We start from the raw sequence: 17,836 nt of genomic DNA, 5'->3' as shown, positions 1-17,836 counted from the left end.
TATATATTAAATAATCAGTAGTATATATATATGTGTGCAGTATGTGGCATACTAGGCCTCATTCATGAAGCGTGTGCATGGACAAATTAATGTGCAAATCAAAAAAAAACAAACAAAAAAAAAATTACAAAATAAAATAATAACAAATAAAAATAAATAAATAATCTTTAGCAAATTGTTGCATTCATTTTAATTTTTTTTATTATTATTATTCACTATTATTTAAGTCATATATTGCTTGAAAAAAATACTTTACAGCAAGGTTTAATTGGTTAATATTAGTTAATGCATTAACTATCATGAACTAAGTTTTAAAGTTTTTGTTTTTCACTTTTAACTTCTTTATATTTCACAAAAAGTTGTATATATTAAATAGTAGTATATTTTTATATACATTTTCAGTAGTATTTTTAAAATAAATTTCAGCAAGGATGCATTAAATTGATCAAAAGAGCCAGTAAAGACAATTACAATGTTGCAAACGTTTTTTTTGTATTTATAGTATCCTGAAAAATAAATTGCATCACATTTTCCACAAAAATATTTAGCCGCAAAACTGTTTTCAACATTGATAATAATCAGAAATGTTTCTTGAGCAGCAAATCAGCATATTAGAACGATTTCTGACACTGAAGACTGGAGTAGTAATGCTGAAAATTCAGGTTTGCAGCACTGAAATAAATGACATTTTAGCATATATTCACACAGAAATCAGCTAATTTAAATTGTAATAATATATTACAATTTTACTGTTTTCACTAAATTTATCAAATAAATGTAGCTTTGGTGAGCAGAAGAGACATGTTTAAAAAAAAAAAAAAACATGTTTGTAAAAAAAATAAGAAAATCTCACAGCCCCCAAACTTTAGAATGTGTGTATTTAATTAATAAACTAATAAATTCATTAATAAATTCATTAATAAACGCTTTTTCTATTGAAAGTTCATGATACCTATGTGCATTCACTTTTTAAACAATTGTCATTGTCACTGAACTGAAAACAGCAATTTATAAGAATGTTTTTAATGAACAAGCCTCTGTAATTTCTTTTAGTAATATGGTAGGAGAAAATGATATATGCGGATACAGATCGTCTTGTTTGTCAACCATCTTCACAAGATGTTGACCTTATCTGAAGCGTTTCTAACTTTTGATGAATTAACGACAACTATCCAGCACTCGATCTGTTAGATCCATCCTTCAAAATGTCAGCTAAGGTTAGGAATGAAGGATGAACGGGTGACGAACAGATGAGAGATTATCCATCTGCCGAGAGCCGTCCTTTACTCCGTCACCGCCAGCGGCTTAACCGACGCTACGCTTGAGGAGCTATTTCCAGAGATCTTCAGGAGAGGATTTAGGAGGAGGTGGTCTTGTCCCGCATCTATTTCCCCGCGGGTCGACGCAGGAGACGCCAAACACGGTCTGCTCGCTCCTGAGGGAGTCGCAGCGGGGTCTCAGTGGGCTAATTCACGGCTAGAGACCAGTCCTCAAGCGCAACTCCATTCACAGAGACAAATGGAGGCGTGACGCGCTGTACGATATCATCAGGATCAGTCACGCTTAGGGACAATACACTGTAAAAAATCATTTTCAAAGCTGTAAATCAAAAATTGTTGGAGTACTTTTTATAATGTAGTAAGGTTTAGTTTAATGTGTTACTTGCTTTGTAATTATGAATTTTACAAGCCAATTTATTTATTTAATAGAGTTGGAGTGTAAATCTATTATTACTTTTACTCAAGTATGCATTAAATTGATCAAGAGTGTCAGTTAAAACAATGTTACAAAAGTGTTCTATTCATCAAAGAAACCTGAGGAATAAAATGTATCACAATGTATCAAAATGTAACTATTTCCAACACTGATAATAATCAGAAATGTTTCTCCTCAGATGTTTTTTTTGTGCAGTTCGTAATAGTATTGTTTAAAAATAACCACTTTTTTAGACTGCACCTGCATAGTTATTTTTGGATTTCTGGTTTTCCTTGTGGAAACTCCCTGAGCGTTGTGAAATGGATTGTTTCTGTAGTAATAGCGGTGTTATCCGATCATCTGTGTGTGTGTGTGTGTGTGTGTTAGTGCTCGTGTTGACCTGTGAGACAGAAAACCGCTGTAGTTGCAGCATCTCACGTCTAAATAATTCACAAGGGCAAAGTACATCTGATGTTACACTCTCAAAGCGACAGCGGCGTCCTGCTGGACACAAACATTTACTGCCGACACAGGCTTCCAGTGTCACTAGACACATGAAAAATACCTGATACCACAGAAACTGAGAATCACTCCCAGATGTATTAGATTTGATCCATTCTAGCGAATCCAGTTCTAGCTTTTTAATATTTTTGCCTCTTATGCTCACCAAATCTAGATTTATTTGATCCAAAATAGAGTAAAAAAAATAGATATTTTTTTTAGAATTTTAAATTACTCTTTTCTAAGTGAACATATTGTAAAATATATTTTATTTCTGCGATCAAAGCTGAATTTTCGGCATCATTACTCCAGTCTTCAGTGTCCCATCAGATTTGATCCATTCTAGCGAATCCATTTCTAGCTTTTTAATATTTTTGCCTATTACACTCACCAAATTCAGATTTATTTGATCAAAAATAGTAAAAAATTAGATATAGTTTTAGAATTTAAAATAACTCTTCTCTAAGTGAATATATTGTAAAATATATTTTATTTCTGTGATCAAAGCTGAATTTTCAGCATGATTTCTCTAGTCTTCAGTGTCACATTAGATCTGATCCCTTCTAGCGAATCCATTTCTAGCTTTTTAATATTTTTGCCTCTTATACTCACAAAATCTAGATTTATTTGATCAAAAATAGAATAAAAATTAGATATATTTTTAGAAATTAAAACACCTCTTTTCTAAGTGAATATATTGTAAAATTTCTGTGATCAAAGCTGTATTTTCAGCATCATTACTCCAGTCTTCAGTATTACATTAGATTTGATCCATTCTAGTGAATCCACTTCTAGCTTTTTAATATTTTTGCCTATTACACTCACCAAATTCAGATTTATTTGATCAAAAATAGTAAAAAATTAGATATATTTTTAGAATGTAAAATCTATTTTATTTTTGCGATCAAAGCTGAAATTTCAGCATCATTAGTCCAGTCTTCAGTGTCAAGTGATCCTTCAAAAATCATTCTAATATGTTGATTTATTGCTCACAAATCACTTCTGATTATTATCAATGTTAAAAACAGCTGTGCTGCCCAATATTGATGTGGAAACTGTGATACATTTTATTTTCCAGGATCTTTGATAAATATTAAAAAAAACGCAATAAAAAAAAACGCATTTTATTTGAAACTGAAATCTTTTGTAACATTATAAATGTATTTACCGTCACTTTGATTAATGTAAAGCATCCTTGCATCCTTAATTAAATAAATAATAAAAGCATTGAATGCATAAATATGACTGAGTGCAAGCTTTTGTCATCATCATAGTGCCCTGCTCCAGCATTCAGGATATCCTGTCTGATGGGATCTCAATAAGGAAATCCCAATAGTCTTTGGCACAGTTCTTCCAAGTTCACATAATTCAAATATCATCAGGTTTGAATCATACAATATTATATTATATTATATTTTTTCTTAACCTCTCTCACAATACTAGAAAATTTTATAGGAATGTGTTTTTTGTTTTTTTTTTTGTAAATAAATAGCATTGTTTTTATTGAACACGCTATATAACATGCCAAATCAGCAGAGATAAAAGTGCAAAAAAGGTTTTTTGATCAGTAAAGGTTTACCCAGGCTATTTTCATAGATAATTCTTTATAATTATTCTGCATTTATAATATTTTAAGCCATCCGGGTATGGAATAGCTCTCATTTAATTCTCTATTTCTGCGCTAGACGGCAATTACAAGCCCACATTCGGCAGCTGCTCGTTGTCTGAATTGGCTTAATTAAAGTGTAAAACAAAACTGCAGCTTTTACACAGACATAAACATTCAGTCTGCTTGAACAGCTCGTTCTGAGTTGCTTTAAAGTTAACCTAGTTTGCTTTGGTTAGCGTTCACTGCATCTGTCTTTTACCAGTTGCACAACGGTGACGTGTTTCATGATGAATGTATATGCTCTGGTTTGTTGAAAAAGAGAAAATGCCAAGTATTCGTATAATGGAGGGTGTGTCGTGATGTTTGGGGATGTTACTGGACGCTTGGAGTCTGTGGTTTCCTCTTCCATGCAAGACTGTCATTTAGAAATGAGAAAAAAGAAGAACGGTGGTCTTTATTTTTAGACAGCATTTTAAGACAAACTCATCGGCAACTGATATTTTTACATGCATTGAAGAATCTCATGAACATGTGCACATCACATTTAACCCCAAAATATGCAAGAAAATATTATATTTTGCATAAAAAGGAAGCGTATAAGTTTTTGCGTTGTAACTTCATTTTACTCAGGATTAAGCACTTTTTATGCCCAAATTTTCATTATTGTAACGCTTAAAACATTATTATTATTATTATTATTATTATTATTATAATTCAAATATAATAATATATATATATACACATATATATATATATATATATATATATATATATATATATATATATATATATATATATATATATACATATATACATATATACATATATACATATATACATATACATAATATAATAAATTATAAATTATAAATATAATAATATAAATATAATAAAATAATACATATTAAATAATAACATTTAAAGAACGCTTATAATATAATTTCCATTTTATTTATATTTATATTATACATATACATATATATATATATATATATATATACACACATACATATACATATACATAATATAATAAATAATAAATTATAAATATAATAATATAATATAAATATAATAAAATAATACATATTAAATAATAAAATTTAAAGAACACTTATAATATAATTTCCATTTTATTTATATTTATATTATATAATAATTATAATAGTGTGTGTGTGTGTGTGTGTGTGTGTGTGTGTGTGTGTGTGTGTGTATATATGTGTGTATATATATATATATATATATATATATATATATATATATATATATATATATATATATATATATATATATATATATATATATATATATATATATATATATATATATATATATAAAAATTGTAAAATATATAATAAGAAATAAAAAAATATTAAATTTATAAAAACGCTATAAATATTATATTAAAGTAAATAAAGGTTATATACAAATATTTTAAAAATGTATAGTATAATTACAATTTTTCAATTAATAAAATAAAAAGAACACATTACAATTTATATTTATATGTATAATATATTATTAATAATATTATAATATTGTATGTATTATATAATTTATATATTACATATAAATAATTTTAAAATATATAAAAATAATATCAACATAAATAATTAATAATTAAGAGACATTCTCAAATGTCATGGATAACAATCTAACATTCAAAGCAGTTTTCTAACAAAGTGCAGGAGGATTTCTGCTTAGCGTTTGTCTGTGAGCAGCAGTTTTCCATGAAGATTTTCAGTGCAGACTGACTCTCTGTTTTCACAGATTGAGACGCTCCAACAGGAAGAGCCGCAGCCATTAGGAAACGCAGCCACGGCACAACATGGACACGGGCTTGGCTCACATTGTGTCCCAAATTAGTTCTTGGCCATTTGCATATCCAGATTGTCGTGCTATCTGAACATGCATTATTTACCTCCAGCGAGCGTAGAGCTGATGTTTCACTTCACTGCCTTTCAATCTGAATTTTTAGAGCGAACGTCCTTTCAGAAGCTCTGAAGCTTCACTTCGGTTTGCTTCTTTTGTCAAGGTTTATTTCTTATTCAAAAAATTCATTTTATATTCAGAGAATAACCTCATGAGAGAATTTCATGCTCTGATCACTCTCACTTCATTCACATGTACTGACATTTGTGGCTTCATATATATATTTTACACTTTATTTTTGATCAAAAACATCAATAAATCTTACCGTCCCACATCTACAGCAGTGAGCACTAGCAAATCTATCCAAGATAAGCATGAAACCCTTAGTGGGTCCCCACAGGAAATCAGCCTTTCCAATCCCAGCATGCTCCTGTCATTGAGACTAACGAAGTTCAGCCAAAAACATCCTCGCAGCACACATCAGACATCACAGGCATCAGGCCGTCTTATCTACACGACTGAGGGATCTTCTATTGCATGTTGTACGTCATTAGACTGACATGAGCAGATAAGAAATGTGCTTCAGCTCCGTCGTCTCAACAACAAAACCAGCATTTCCCCTAAAGACGTCAAATATACTCTACACTTCATTCTACACACTTTTGTTTAACTTGAAGTACTAAAACTAAAACAGAAAGAAAAATGATATAGACTATAAACTGACATTTGTGGCTTTATATATATTTTTAACTTTATTTATCAAAAACATTAACTGAACTTAATTAACTGAACAATTTTTTTTAAATGTCTTTCTTATTTTTAAGCACAAACAAATTTTTTTTACAAAATTCAAAAAAATATATTTTAAACATTTTTTCTTATTTTTGTTTCACTTGAAGTACTAAAATAAACAAAAACAGAAAGAAAATGATATAGGCAATAAACTTAAATTTTTAAATTTAAATTGTGAAATTATATGTGATTTAAAAATGCATTCGTCTTAAACTTAGGCCTAAATATTAAAGTATAGTCATTACTTTAGGCCTCTGTTGACAGGACGCTTATATAAGATATTTATAGCATATTCACTCATTTTATGCAAGTTAACATTCATATAATAAGTCTTACAGTAACATTAAGAACCAAAAAGGTCACTAAAGTTCAAAATGCCTTGTTAAAAGCAGATACAGATAAATCAAATATCTGGATGCATTCAGAAATATGGCACATTACACAAATAAAATTGGCAGTGATTAGAGTTCAACTGATTGATCGGATTTGCCGAAGAATCGGCACCGATAATGCTGGAACAATTGGTTATTTTCATTGGTCAGTATTGTTTTTTTTTATATTTTTGTAATAAAGTTCACCACAATTTTATTTGAGTGTTATGTTTTTTTTCATTCAGCATCCATTTTAAAGATTATCGATTGCTTAATCGGTTTATCAGCTAGTTATCGGAACAAAAAAAATTGGTCTACCTCTAGTTGTGATCACTAGTGTCATATTGACCATGCAATCTCAATGTGTGTAAAATACGAAACCTTCCTTCGCTGATTCCACAAAGCCACAAGCGTACAATACATATTTATGATTTCACACCTCTGGGCTTTAGAGGACAGATAAAGTCTTTCATCCATTTTTTATCCAATTTATTCTGAACTTTTGCCAAAGAGGATCTGCGCTGTGGCAGGTGTGTGAGGTGACGCTGTCAGATTCACTTTAGAGATCTGGAGGACAACGCAGTGGCTCTCAATGGCTCAGTAGGAAAGCAGCTGTTCCAGGAGATTTCTGGGAAAAAGAAGAAAAGAGCCGCATTCTTCCCTCGGATCGGCTATGAATACACACCACCCAAATGGGCTCTTCAACGGCTTATGGCATAGATATGGACAGATCTATCAAGCAAGACAGCTGTTATAACAATATACATATTTCAGTGAACTAAAATTTTGTATTTTATGAAAAAAAAAAAAAAAAAAAAAAAAAAAAAAGTTTTTTTGTTTTTTTTTGCACATTTTCTGCCATCCACCACAAAAAAAAAAGAGAGAGAAAAAAAAATCTAATAAATTTACTCAGAGTTATTAAAGTTTTCCAAAACTATTTCCAAACATTTATTTGCAATTTTATAATATATATATATATTATATTTTCATATATATACAATAAGATTTTAGAGACATTTTAAAAAAAAATAATAATACAACATACTTAAAAATAACAACAAAAATTACAAAACACACAACAAAAAATACTAAAATATTAACTAAAATTATAATGAATATGGAAAATATAAAGACGAAATCTAAACCTAAATATTAGTTTAAGTTCATTTTTTAATTTACACACTGAAATTTAGTACTGCTAATGATGAAAAATGTTGAAAATAAAATATGGGAAAAACAAAATTAAAAAATTTAAAATGGTTAAAATATAAAAGTTACTGGAAAATAAAACATTTTTTGCACAATATTTTCTTTACATTTCTCAAATTATTAGAAAGTGGAAAATTGTCATTATTTATATTATTTACATTATTTAAGGACAAGGTTATCACCAGTTTAACTGATGTAAATCTTAAATTGACCGATATTTTAGTCTATCACCAATTCATTTTCCAAACATAATATAATCAAATGCTGAATAGAGTAGAGGCTTTAATCTGCAATCATTAAAAACAAATTAAGCCACTGACTGACCCTAACAACGAGCTAAAAGCATTAATCAAATCAAACAAAACCAAAAGAGCTGTCAAAAGCCCTGCACAATGAAAACAAATGAAACGAAACCGCAGGTGATCGGTTTCTCCACAAGTCATGTGTCACGTCTGGATGGAGACTGATTGTGGATCGCCTCAGGAAACCAAAAATCAATTTAGTGAGACTGACAGCGTTTACTGGCCCACCTTGAGGCGTTTCACAACACAAACAGCCACAGAACAGGAGCTCAGCGCTTTTATAGGCCTTATCTCGCTATTAAAACAGCGTCAGGTGGAGCCTGACTGTCAACAACTGGCCCTCAGGGCATCAACGGAGAGCAGGGTGTGTCTCCAACCACCAATATACATTTCACAACCCCCACAAACAAAGAGTCAGGTAACAGAATGAGCTGCCGTCCATTTGTCCGCTGCTTTTCCCCCAGCTCGGGTTGTATTTGCCTGCTGAGCGGCTGGTGGATACCAAAAAGAGGGATTTATCCTTTTTCTCTTACCCAACATGCCTGAGGAGCTTATGGCTCCCTTGGCGGCGATCAATGAGGGCATTTTCTCATTAGTGAACAAGATCGAGCTTTTCAACATCATTAGCATTCCCCAGAGAGCTTAAGTGACGAAATAGGAGGCCAAGTGAACACAAAAGAGACTAAACTTGAGGTGGAAAGCAGCAGATGCTTTAGTATGTACTTGCTGACCTGCTGAGGTGCACAGCGAGATCAAAACACTTATGAAATGCAGGGTTTTTCCACACAATTAAACCTGAGCTGTGCTCAAAATGGAAAATTAGCTTCCTGCCAACAATAAAAAAAAAAAAAAAAAAAAAAATACATAATACAAATTAAGCAAAGACAAGCAATTCAAATAGTAGTATGCAAAACTTTTGTCACATGACCAATACGTTGTCCAGTGCTGTCCAGTTATTGTCTTATGTGTTAAATGCAAATAGAATGCAATAAATAAAATGCAAAGCAATAAAAATAAAATGCAATCAAATGCAATAAAATAAAGTAAAATAAACATAAAATGCAATGCAATAAAATGAAATGTGATGCATTTCAAAGTGATAAAATGGAATGAAATGCAATGCAAGTTATTGCAATAAAATGCAATGCAATAAAATCCACTTCAATGCAATGCAATAAAATGTAATTCAGTAAAATTAGATGCAATGCAGTGCAGTGCAATAAAATAAAATGTGATATCATTCAGTGCAATTCCATATAATAAAATGAGATTCAATGCAACAAAATGTAATGCAATAAAAAAAATGCAATTCAATGCAATAAAATGCACTGCAATGCAATAAAATTAAATGCAATGCAATAAAATTACTTGCAATGCAATTGTATAAATATTGTAATAAATAAAATAAAGTGAAATAAAATGCAATGCAATTCAATGCAACGCAACATAATAGAATGCAATTCAATGCAACTAAATGCAATACAATGCAATAAACTTAATTTAAACAAAGCATTTCATTTTATTGCATTGAATTGCATCAATGTAAAACAAAAAGCAATGCAATGCAACAAAATGTTATTCAATGCAATAAAATAAAAAGCAACGCAATGAAATAAAACAAGATGCAATACAATAAAATAAAACGAAATACAATGCAATGCCATGTCATGCAATGCAATAACATTTAATGCAATGCAATAAAATAAATAATGCCTTACCGAAACCTCAAAGACTTCCTGAGTGTCGTCCAGCATCTGGACCCGGATGGAGATCTGTCTGCCGGGTGGCATGGTGGGGGGCCGCTGGCCGGGCTCCAGTGTGCTGATGCCCATGCTCTCAGGTGCCCCAAGCCTCTGGCCCGCCACAGAGGGCCGCTCCTCTGGCTCCACCATACTGCTGCAAACCCACCTGACAACACAAATCATTTACATTCATATGAGGGCCAAAAGACACAAACTCCATACCAAGGTATCACCACAGTACTTTTCTCTCAAGCTGGTCTAATGATCGCACCTGGAAGCTTACAAAGTTTCTCTTTTTTGCAGCTGGAATTTCAACCTCGCACTGCCCTGGAAAATGCCAAGGAGCAAAGAATGATTTATGATTCCTGAAATGTGTATTTCTGCAGTAAACAACTTGTACTGCTATAGCAATTTCTCACACGTGTCTTGATTTTAACCCTCGATCTGGCTGACTGCTAGGTTTCCAAACAAACACAGCTGTTAGTTATGACCAACCTTAAAAAAAAACAAAAACAAAAAAACCAACCATTGGTAAAGAAGTGTACCATACAAATGAACCTGGCAGCAACAGGTCCAGTAAATTTGTGTTTTGTAGACATACTTCAAACCTGAATCTGTTTTTCCTTGTTTAACCTTGGTTTTAAAAAAAAAAAAAAAAAAAAAAAAAAAAAAAAACAATGGAGGAAAATAGTTTTTCAGCTGTCCAGATACCATGTAATAAATAAAAAAATGCAATGCATTTCAATGCAATAAAAAGCAACGCAATTTAATAAAATGTGGTGTCATTTAATGCAATTCCATGTAATAAAATGAGATTTACTGCAACAAGATGCAGTGCAATAAAAAAAATACAATTCAGTGCAGTAAAATGTGATGCATTTCAAAGTGATAATATGCAGTGCAATGCAATTCATTGCAATAAAATGCACTGCAGTGCAATTCAGTAAAATACAGTGCAGTTCACTGCAATAAAATTCAACGCAAAGCAATGCAACAAAATTAAATGCAATGCAATAAAATATGATGTAATTTAATGGAATACCATGTAATAAAATGAGATGCAATTTATTGCAACAAAATGCAATGCAATAAAAATGCAATTCAATGCAAAATAATTAAATGCAATGCAATAAAATGAAATGCAAAGCAACAAAATTAAATGCAATGCAATTGTATAAATGTTGTATGCATGTTTATGACTGAACTATTATACTTTTACAAAAGACTTATAATGAAGAAAAGACTTAAAAATAACTAAATATAAAGGATGCAGTAATGAGGTAAAATATTTTGCATTATGGACATGTAAACACAATAAAAAGGATTCCAGTGGGAACATCCCGTAAACATGTGGATTCACTCACTGCATTCAAACCCATCCAATCTCCTGAACTCAACAAGGCCTTTAATACTGTAGTGATGGCTTAAAGTCAAACAATAGGCCCACCATCTCTCACCACTGAAAAACGCAGGGTTTAGGAAATCATTAGGAAGGGTTTAGAGGCATTAAATCCGGGGATTTCAAACCCTAAAGAACCAGATCGCACACTGTACCTCCTAGATGATGACTGGATTATAAGATTGCGTGGTTCAACAGACCACCACTTTAACCTTAAACTTGTTTTGAACACATTAACAAGCAGAAAAGTTTATTAAAGAGAGGAATTCCTTCAACTAAGACACTAAAAACAGCTTTTACAGGTTCTGCTGGAGCTGTCCTCATGCAACCCGTCTTCTAAAGAACTGAGACTTAATGAAATGCAAATTTGCCCACTTACATCTAAACCCTCTTACAGATGTCCTCCTAAATATTCCTTTTAAGATGAAGTCAGGAAAGGAGAATTGCATAATGCCTTGACTGACTATGTTTGAAGGGTCTAAATTATACAGAATTATATTCATCTGTAAAGTAAACAGCACAAAATAAGTCAGACTTCTATTTGAAGTAACTGGAGTGCTGCCTCCTCCGTTAGGAACCGTCCCGGAGCGCCATTCGCCCTCATATAAAGGGTTATACAATAAAATTTTAATAGAGCATTTCAGTGAGCATCAACCTATGAACAGCAACAATAAACAGCAGATTTACAGTCTTTACATGTCAGCAGTTTGGCACATGTTCTGACACTGATGTCGAGTTGTTTTCTGAATACAAAAATGACCATAAACTATGATCATAAATGAGAACGTAAAACAGTGACGGACCAATATATAATAGACAAACTAATTAATTAGCCAGAATTTAGCTGTTATGAGATTATGACCATGTCTGCACAACTAATTAAACAGATGAAAAAAAAAAAAAAAAAAAAAAAAAAAAAATTTCACTTACAGTTTTGGGTGAACTATCCTTTTAATAGAAATATTTGTTGCACAGATAATATTCTGAATATAACTCCTGGTGAAATATGATAAAAGATGGATAATTTCTGTTTTTAAGTAAAACAATATTAGATATAGAACAACATGCAATGCATTTTTTTGGCTCTGCTGCATGACAAAAAGTATGCGGAATCAATACAAAACATGCAAATGACATGAACATTACTTCAGCTAAAAAAAAATAAATAAATAAAAAAAAACTGATGTGATGAGAAACTACAAGTAATTTTCATGAATAATTACAAATAACAGCAAGTAACACGGAACTGAATGTGAATGGAAAAGACTGAAATAGTACTTTCCTGTAAGCATACTGCAATAATCTTTGCAATACAACAAAATACAGTGCAATGCAATGACAAATAAATAAATAAATAAATAAATAAATAAATACAATGCAATACAATACACAAAAATAAAACAAAAAATAAAATGCAATCCAAGGCAAAAAATAAAACAAAATGTAATAAACCAAAATGAATTGCAATGCAATGCAATGTAATGCACTGCAACAAAAAATGCAATGCAATGTGAAAAATGCAATACAGAAAAATAAAACAAAATGAAAGCCAAAAACAACAACAACAACAAAAAAATGCAGCATACAATAAAATGCAATGCAATAAAATGCCATGTAATGCAATAAAACAAAATGCAATGCAATGCAATAAAATGCAATGCAATTCAATATAGTAAATTGTGATGTAATTTCATGTAATTTCATGTAACAGTTTGAGATGTAATTCAATGCAACAAAATACAATGCAATAAAAAAAAAACAATTCAGTGCAATAAAATGCAATGCAATATATAACTCCCAGTGAAATATGGTAAAAGATGGATAATAATTTCTGTTTTTACGTAAAACACAAATAAAAGTTTATAATATAAACTTGAAAAATTGTATTAAGTAAAATATTATAAACACACATAACTAAACTAACAACATTTATTTTTTTTTAATATGAATTGATTAACTGAACAAATAATCAACAGATTAATCAGTCAGTAAAACAGCTGTTAACGCCCCAGTCTATATCACGGTCTGTTTTCACTCCTTTTGACTTCCTATTATCATTGGCAAAGCACAATGAAAGCAAACAGCTGGTCATATTGTGTCTAAAATGTCAGTTAATTGATATAATCATCTTGTTTACTGAACTATTGAATAAAAACAATATCACTGTGTATTCAGGGCAACAACCCTTATGCTTGGGTGATATCTGCCATGTATCTGCCAGCCTGTTCTCTAGACATCAACCAGTAAAACCCCCATCAAACACAATATTAAAACACATGTAGCTGCATGAAATGAGATACTACAGGAATCACAGATGGAAAACGAGCCAAACAGCACTACTGAAGCTGATGATATGTGAAGAAACACACACACCTCAGCGGATAATCAAACGTAAAAATGGTGTGTTTGTATCAAAGAGAGATGAGAGACCAATTATCCGCTCATAGAACTGCAAAGCTTCTCCTATGACAACCTAAAGTGGTTTCCATGGAGACGACACTTTCAGTTCTTCAACAGAAACCTCAGAAGTACAGTACAAACATTTGAGGAACATGAACAGTAGTGTTCCCCGGTGTTTACTCAACACAAACACTGCCACGAGGATTTACATACGGGAAACAAACACGATGCAATATAATGGCTCGTAATGCAATAAAATGCAAAGAAAAATGCAATGCAATGTAATATTATGTGATGCAATAAAACAAAATACAATGCAATTAAAAAAAAATGCAATGCAATAAAATGCCACACAATGCAACACAATAAAACAAAATGCAATGCAATGTAAAAAAATGCAATGCAATAAAACGCAATGCAATATAATGCTGCGTAATGCAATAAAACTAAATGCAACGCAATACAAAAAAATGCAATGCAAAAAAATGTACATAAATAGTAATATAATATACATACATATACATATACATATATATATATATATATATATATATATATATATATATATATATATATATATATATATATATATATATATATATATATATATATATATATATGCATATGCATATGCATATGCATATGTATATATGGGAATACAGGGCATTAGACTGCACAGACTGACCTAATTAGATGTGCTATGAGTTTATGACATGTATAACACTAAATGGGAACAATAATAAACAAACACATTCCTGCACTGATTGAATCTGAGATCCAGACGCTCCCATCTGATCCCCAAAGAATCACATTCCTCACCAGTACTCAGATTTGTGATAGAGAGACGAGTCTGGACAGGTTAACAGGCATGAAGGGGTTTCTGTATTTACAGAGTCACAAAACCCCTCTGACTCAACCTCCACTAACCACCATCCCAAACACCACACACCATTGATCCTGTTGAGTCTGGGAGTCTATCTGTGGCATTATGATAACAGTAGATCCAGTGGATGTGATGTTAATGAGGTTAGAGCTGATCAATAGAGCTTAGCAGACGTTTACAAGGCTTTGTTCATCAAGGGAGCAAGTGAGATGTTCACTGTAACATGAGCTTTCCTACAAAGGAGGAAGTTGGTTTTGATATTGACTTCCATCTGCTGTTTGACATTTTGTGTGAGAAAGAGGACGGCAATATAGATAATGAAAAGAGAAGTGGAAAAGGATGGTGTCTAATATTTGGAAATTGTTTTTCAACGGCCAATAATAATAGCATTGTCTAAAATGATAAAAAAAAATAATAATTAAAAAATTATTTAGATTAATAAATTTTTAGATTAATACATTTTTGCTTATTTCGCACAATTTACTTTAAAAAAGAAGTAATAAAAATATTTTTTTAATCAAATCAAAATAAACATTTACAAAACATAAATATTTTCCCACATACTCCAATAATCTTTGCAATAATACAAAATGCAATACACACAAAAAAAAACAAAAAAAAATTTAAATGCAATGCAAGGCAAAAAAAAAAAAAAAATTACAAAATGCATAAAAGTGCAATGCAATAAAATGCAATGTAATGCAACAAAACAAAACAAAATGCAACGCAATACAATGCACGGCAAAAAATGCAATAAAGAAAAAAAATACAACATGCAGTAAAGCAAACAAAAATGATTTTGTCTTATATTTGGAAATGATGTTTTGTTTAGTTTAGTTTTTTTTTTTTTAAGGTGTATTATCCATTGACAAATTTGTTTGTTATTCACCAAGCGGTCATGTTATTGGTCAATACATATAATCTCAAAACACCCAGATTTTAATCATTTTAACGGTCTTCCCAATATTATCGGTTCATCACTAACACTTAGTTAGAGTTACCAGCCGATAATCTTGGAACAAACAAATACTGACTGATTAATCTGGCTGAATGATATATCAGTAAATCAACACTACATTAATCAACTAAACAGAGATAGTTAGCAGTTGTTAATCTCAAATAATGTCAGATTTATGGATATCGCCTTATTTATTGGTTGTTTTAACAACCCACATTACTGTCAGGTACTGGTTAATGGTGACTGAAAAAAGCAAAGAGACTAAAAAGAAAGAATTAGAGCAAGAATAATAGACACGAAAAACAGGAGAAGTGAGTGAACGGGACAGAGAAAGACCAAAAGGCTCCCATGAAGTCTTCAGGGGCCGGTCCTCAAGCACAAACACCGCAATGAAGGGGCCCATTCTTTCCTGTCCGGGCCGAAGTTACTGGTTACACACATTTAAACTGAATGAGTAATTGAGAAGCGGCTCCTCGGGGACCTTTAATCCCCCTCGGCTGGCAGTTTCATTACCCACCCAAAACCCACTCGTTCAGGACGACGTCTTCAGAGTCTAATTTATGCGTTAACCGATGAACGCCTGCCGCTCTATTAGCAAAGCCTCACTGTACCGGAGCGGCCCGTTAATTACAGAGAGACGATCACGAGAACAATGCAAACACAAACGGCAGGACACAAAGACCTCTGAAGAACTGGATTTCCATTCAAAGCAGAGCCATTAAAACCCACTTACAGAAACACGATGACAAACGCACGCTCATTATCTTTAATCTTCTGCACGCTATCTTTAGTTCACCCATTTTTAACAGGCCATTTGCAGAAATTACTAAGGAAAACGCAAAGAAACTGCTCTGTTGTTGGGTAAAGCTTACATTCACCAGTTACTGGTTCGACAGGTTGACCGAGCTTCTTTTGCAAGCAGATTCAACAAGACTTTCTCACAATCTGGCTTCTGCTATCATCATCTCAGAGGAGCTTCATTTATGTTTTCTCAGAACTCATAATCTTTCCCAAAGGAGACGGGACTAACATAAAGACGAGGGATCACGTTCCCATAACCGCGTGTAGATCAGAACATCTTCTAATCTCATTTCAGCTGCACAGAGAGTTGTACAATCAGTTAAAGTCTACACAAACAATACTACAAATATGAGATTTTCTCTTTTTTGTTGTTCAGAGATGGCAAATGAAGGTATGTTTACACAAGACAATGTACTAAAAACTAGAGCTGCAACAATAAATCAATACATCGTGATTTGTGGATCAATTCTGAGATTTTTCGAATGCATCACAATTCTCTCTGGAATTGATTCTGAGCTTAGTTTTTAACAGCAGATGGCGCTCTAATCTACTTTTTAACTGCACGCTCGAATGATCACAAAGCACTTGTGTGTTCGGCTAAAACAAATAGTATATCAAATTTTTTTTTTTTGTGGTACAGATCTCATATGACCTAATGTAATGGCCTGCAATAGCACGGTTTGACCAGCGTGGCGCTGTAGCGCAAGGCTGTAATTCAAACTGCCTGCATGTGTGTGTGTGTCTGTGCTTGCAAAATGTTGTTGACAGCGTTGTTTTTTGTTCTTTGATTAGCGGTAAAAAGAAGTTCAATATACGCAAGTAGAAGTTTACTGTTAGCGAATGACACTAACAGTCAGATGATGTTTAGATCAATATATAAATATATGTTCGTGCTTTCCTCTCAGTAGCAACATAAATAAACAAAAAACATGACAGCGGTGAGAAAATAAATTTTAACAAATATTTTTCTATTTCTATTGATCAAAGCCTACTGATTAATCGGTGTAATCAACAATCAGTCGATTAATCAGTTTAATAATAGTCAGATTAGGGCTGCACGATAAATCGAAATGAAATCGCATTTATCACAATTAATCACATTTAATCACAATTAATCAAAAGCTGCAAACTGCAAATACGCCTGAAGAAGAAACCCAGAAAAATCACAATCGCTGCAGCTGAATAAACAGAAGATTTAACTGCTTTCACTGATTCAACGTGACTAATAAACACACAACTATGGCAATGTATGGTTTATCTGAGTTCTTCTTATTATAATTTTCTTTATAAGGCAGTATATAATAA

The 17,836-nt window shown here is 31.9% G+C and overlaps 1 protein-coding gene across 2 annotated transcripts in view; it reads right to left on the bottom strand.

Annotated features, from left to right (window-relative positions):
• farp1 (FERM, RhoGEF (ARHGEF) and pleckstrin domain protein 1 (chondrocyte-derived)) overlaps nucleotides 1–17,836 on the bottom strand; it is a 97,309-nt gene that overhangs the window by 74,114 nt on the left and 5,359 nt on the right. For both annotated transcript variants that reach the window (XM_051104853.1, XM_051104852.1), the window contains exon 2: nucleotides 10,067–10,256. In XM_051104853.1, the coding sequence (XP_050960810.1) occupies nucleotides 10,067–10,240 (174 nt within the window). In that variant the 5' untranslated portion in view covers nucleotides 10,241–10,256. The remainder of the gene's footprint in view (nucleotides 1–10,066; nucleotides 10,257–17,836) is intronic.

Source organism: Labeo rohita, unplaced genomic scaffold (assembly GCF_022985175.1).
Source record: "Labeo rohita strain BAU-BD-2019 unplaced genomic scaffold, IGBB_LRoh.1.0 scaffold_83, whole genome shotgun sequence".
Lineage (NCBI taxonomy): Eukaryota > Metazoa > Chordata > Actinopteri > Cypriniformes > Cyprinidae > Labeo > Labeo rohita.
The sequence above is the reverse complement of the archived record's forward strand: the minus strand, read 5'-3'. Positions and strand labels throughout refer to the sequence as shown.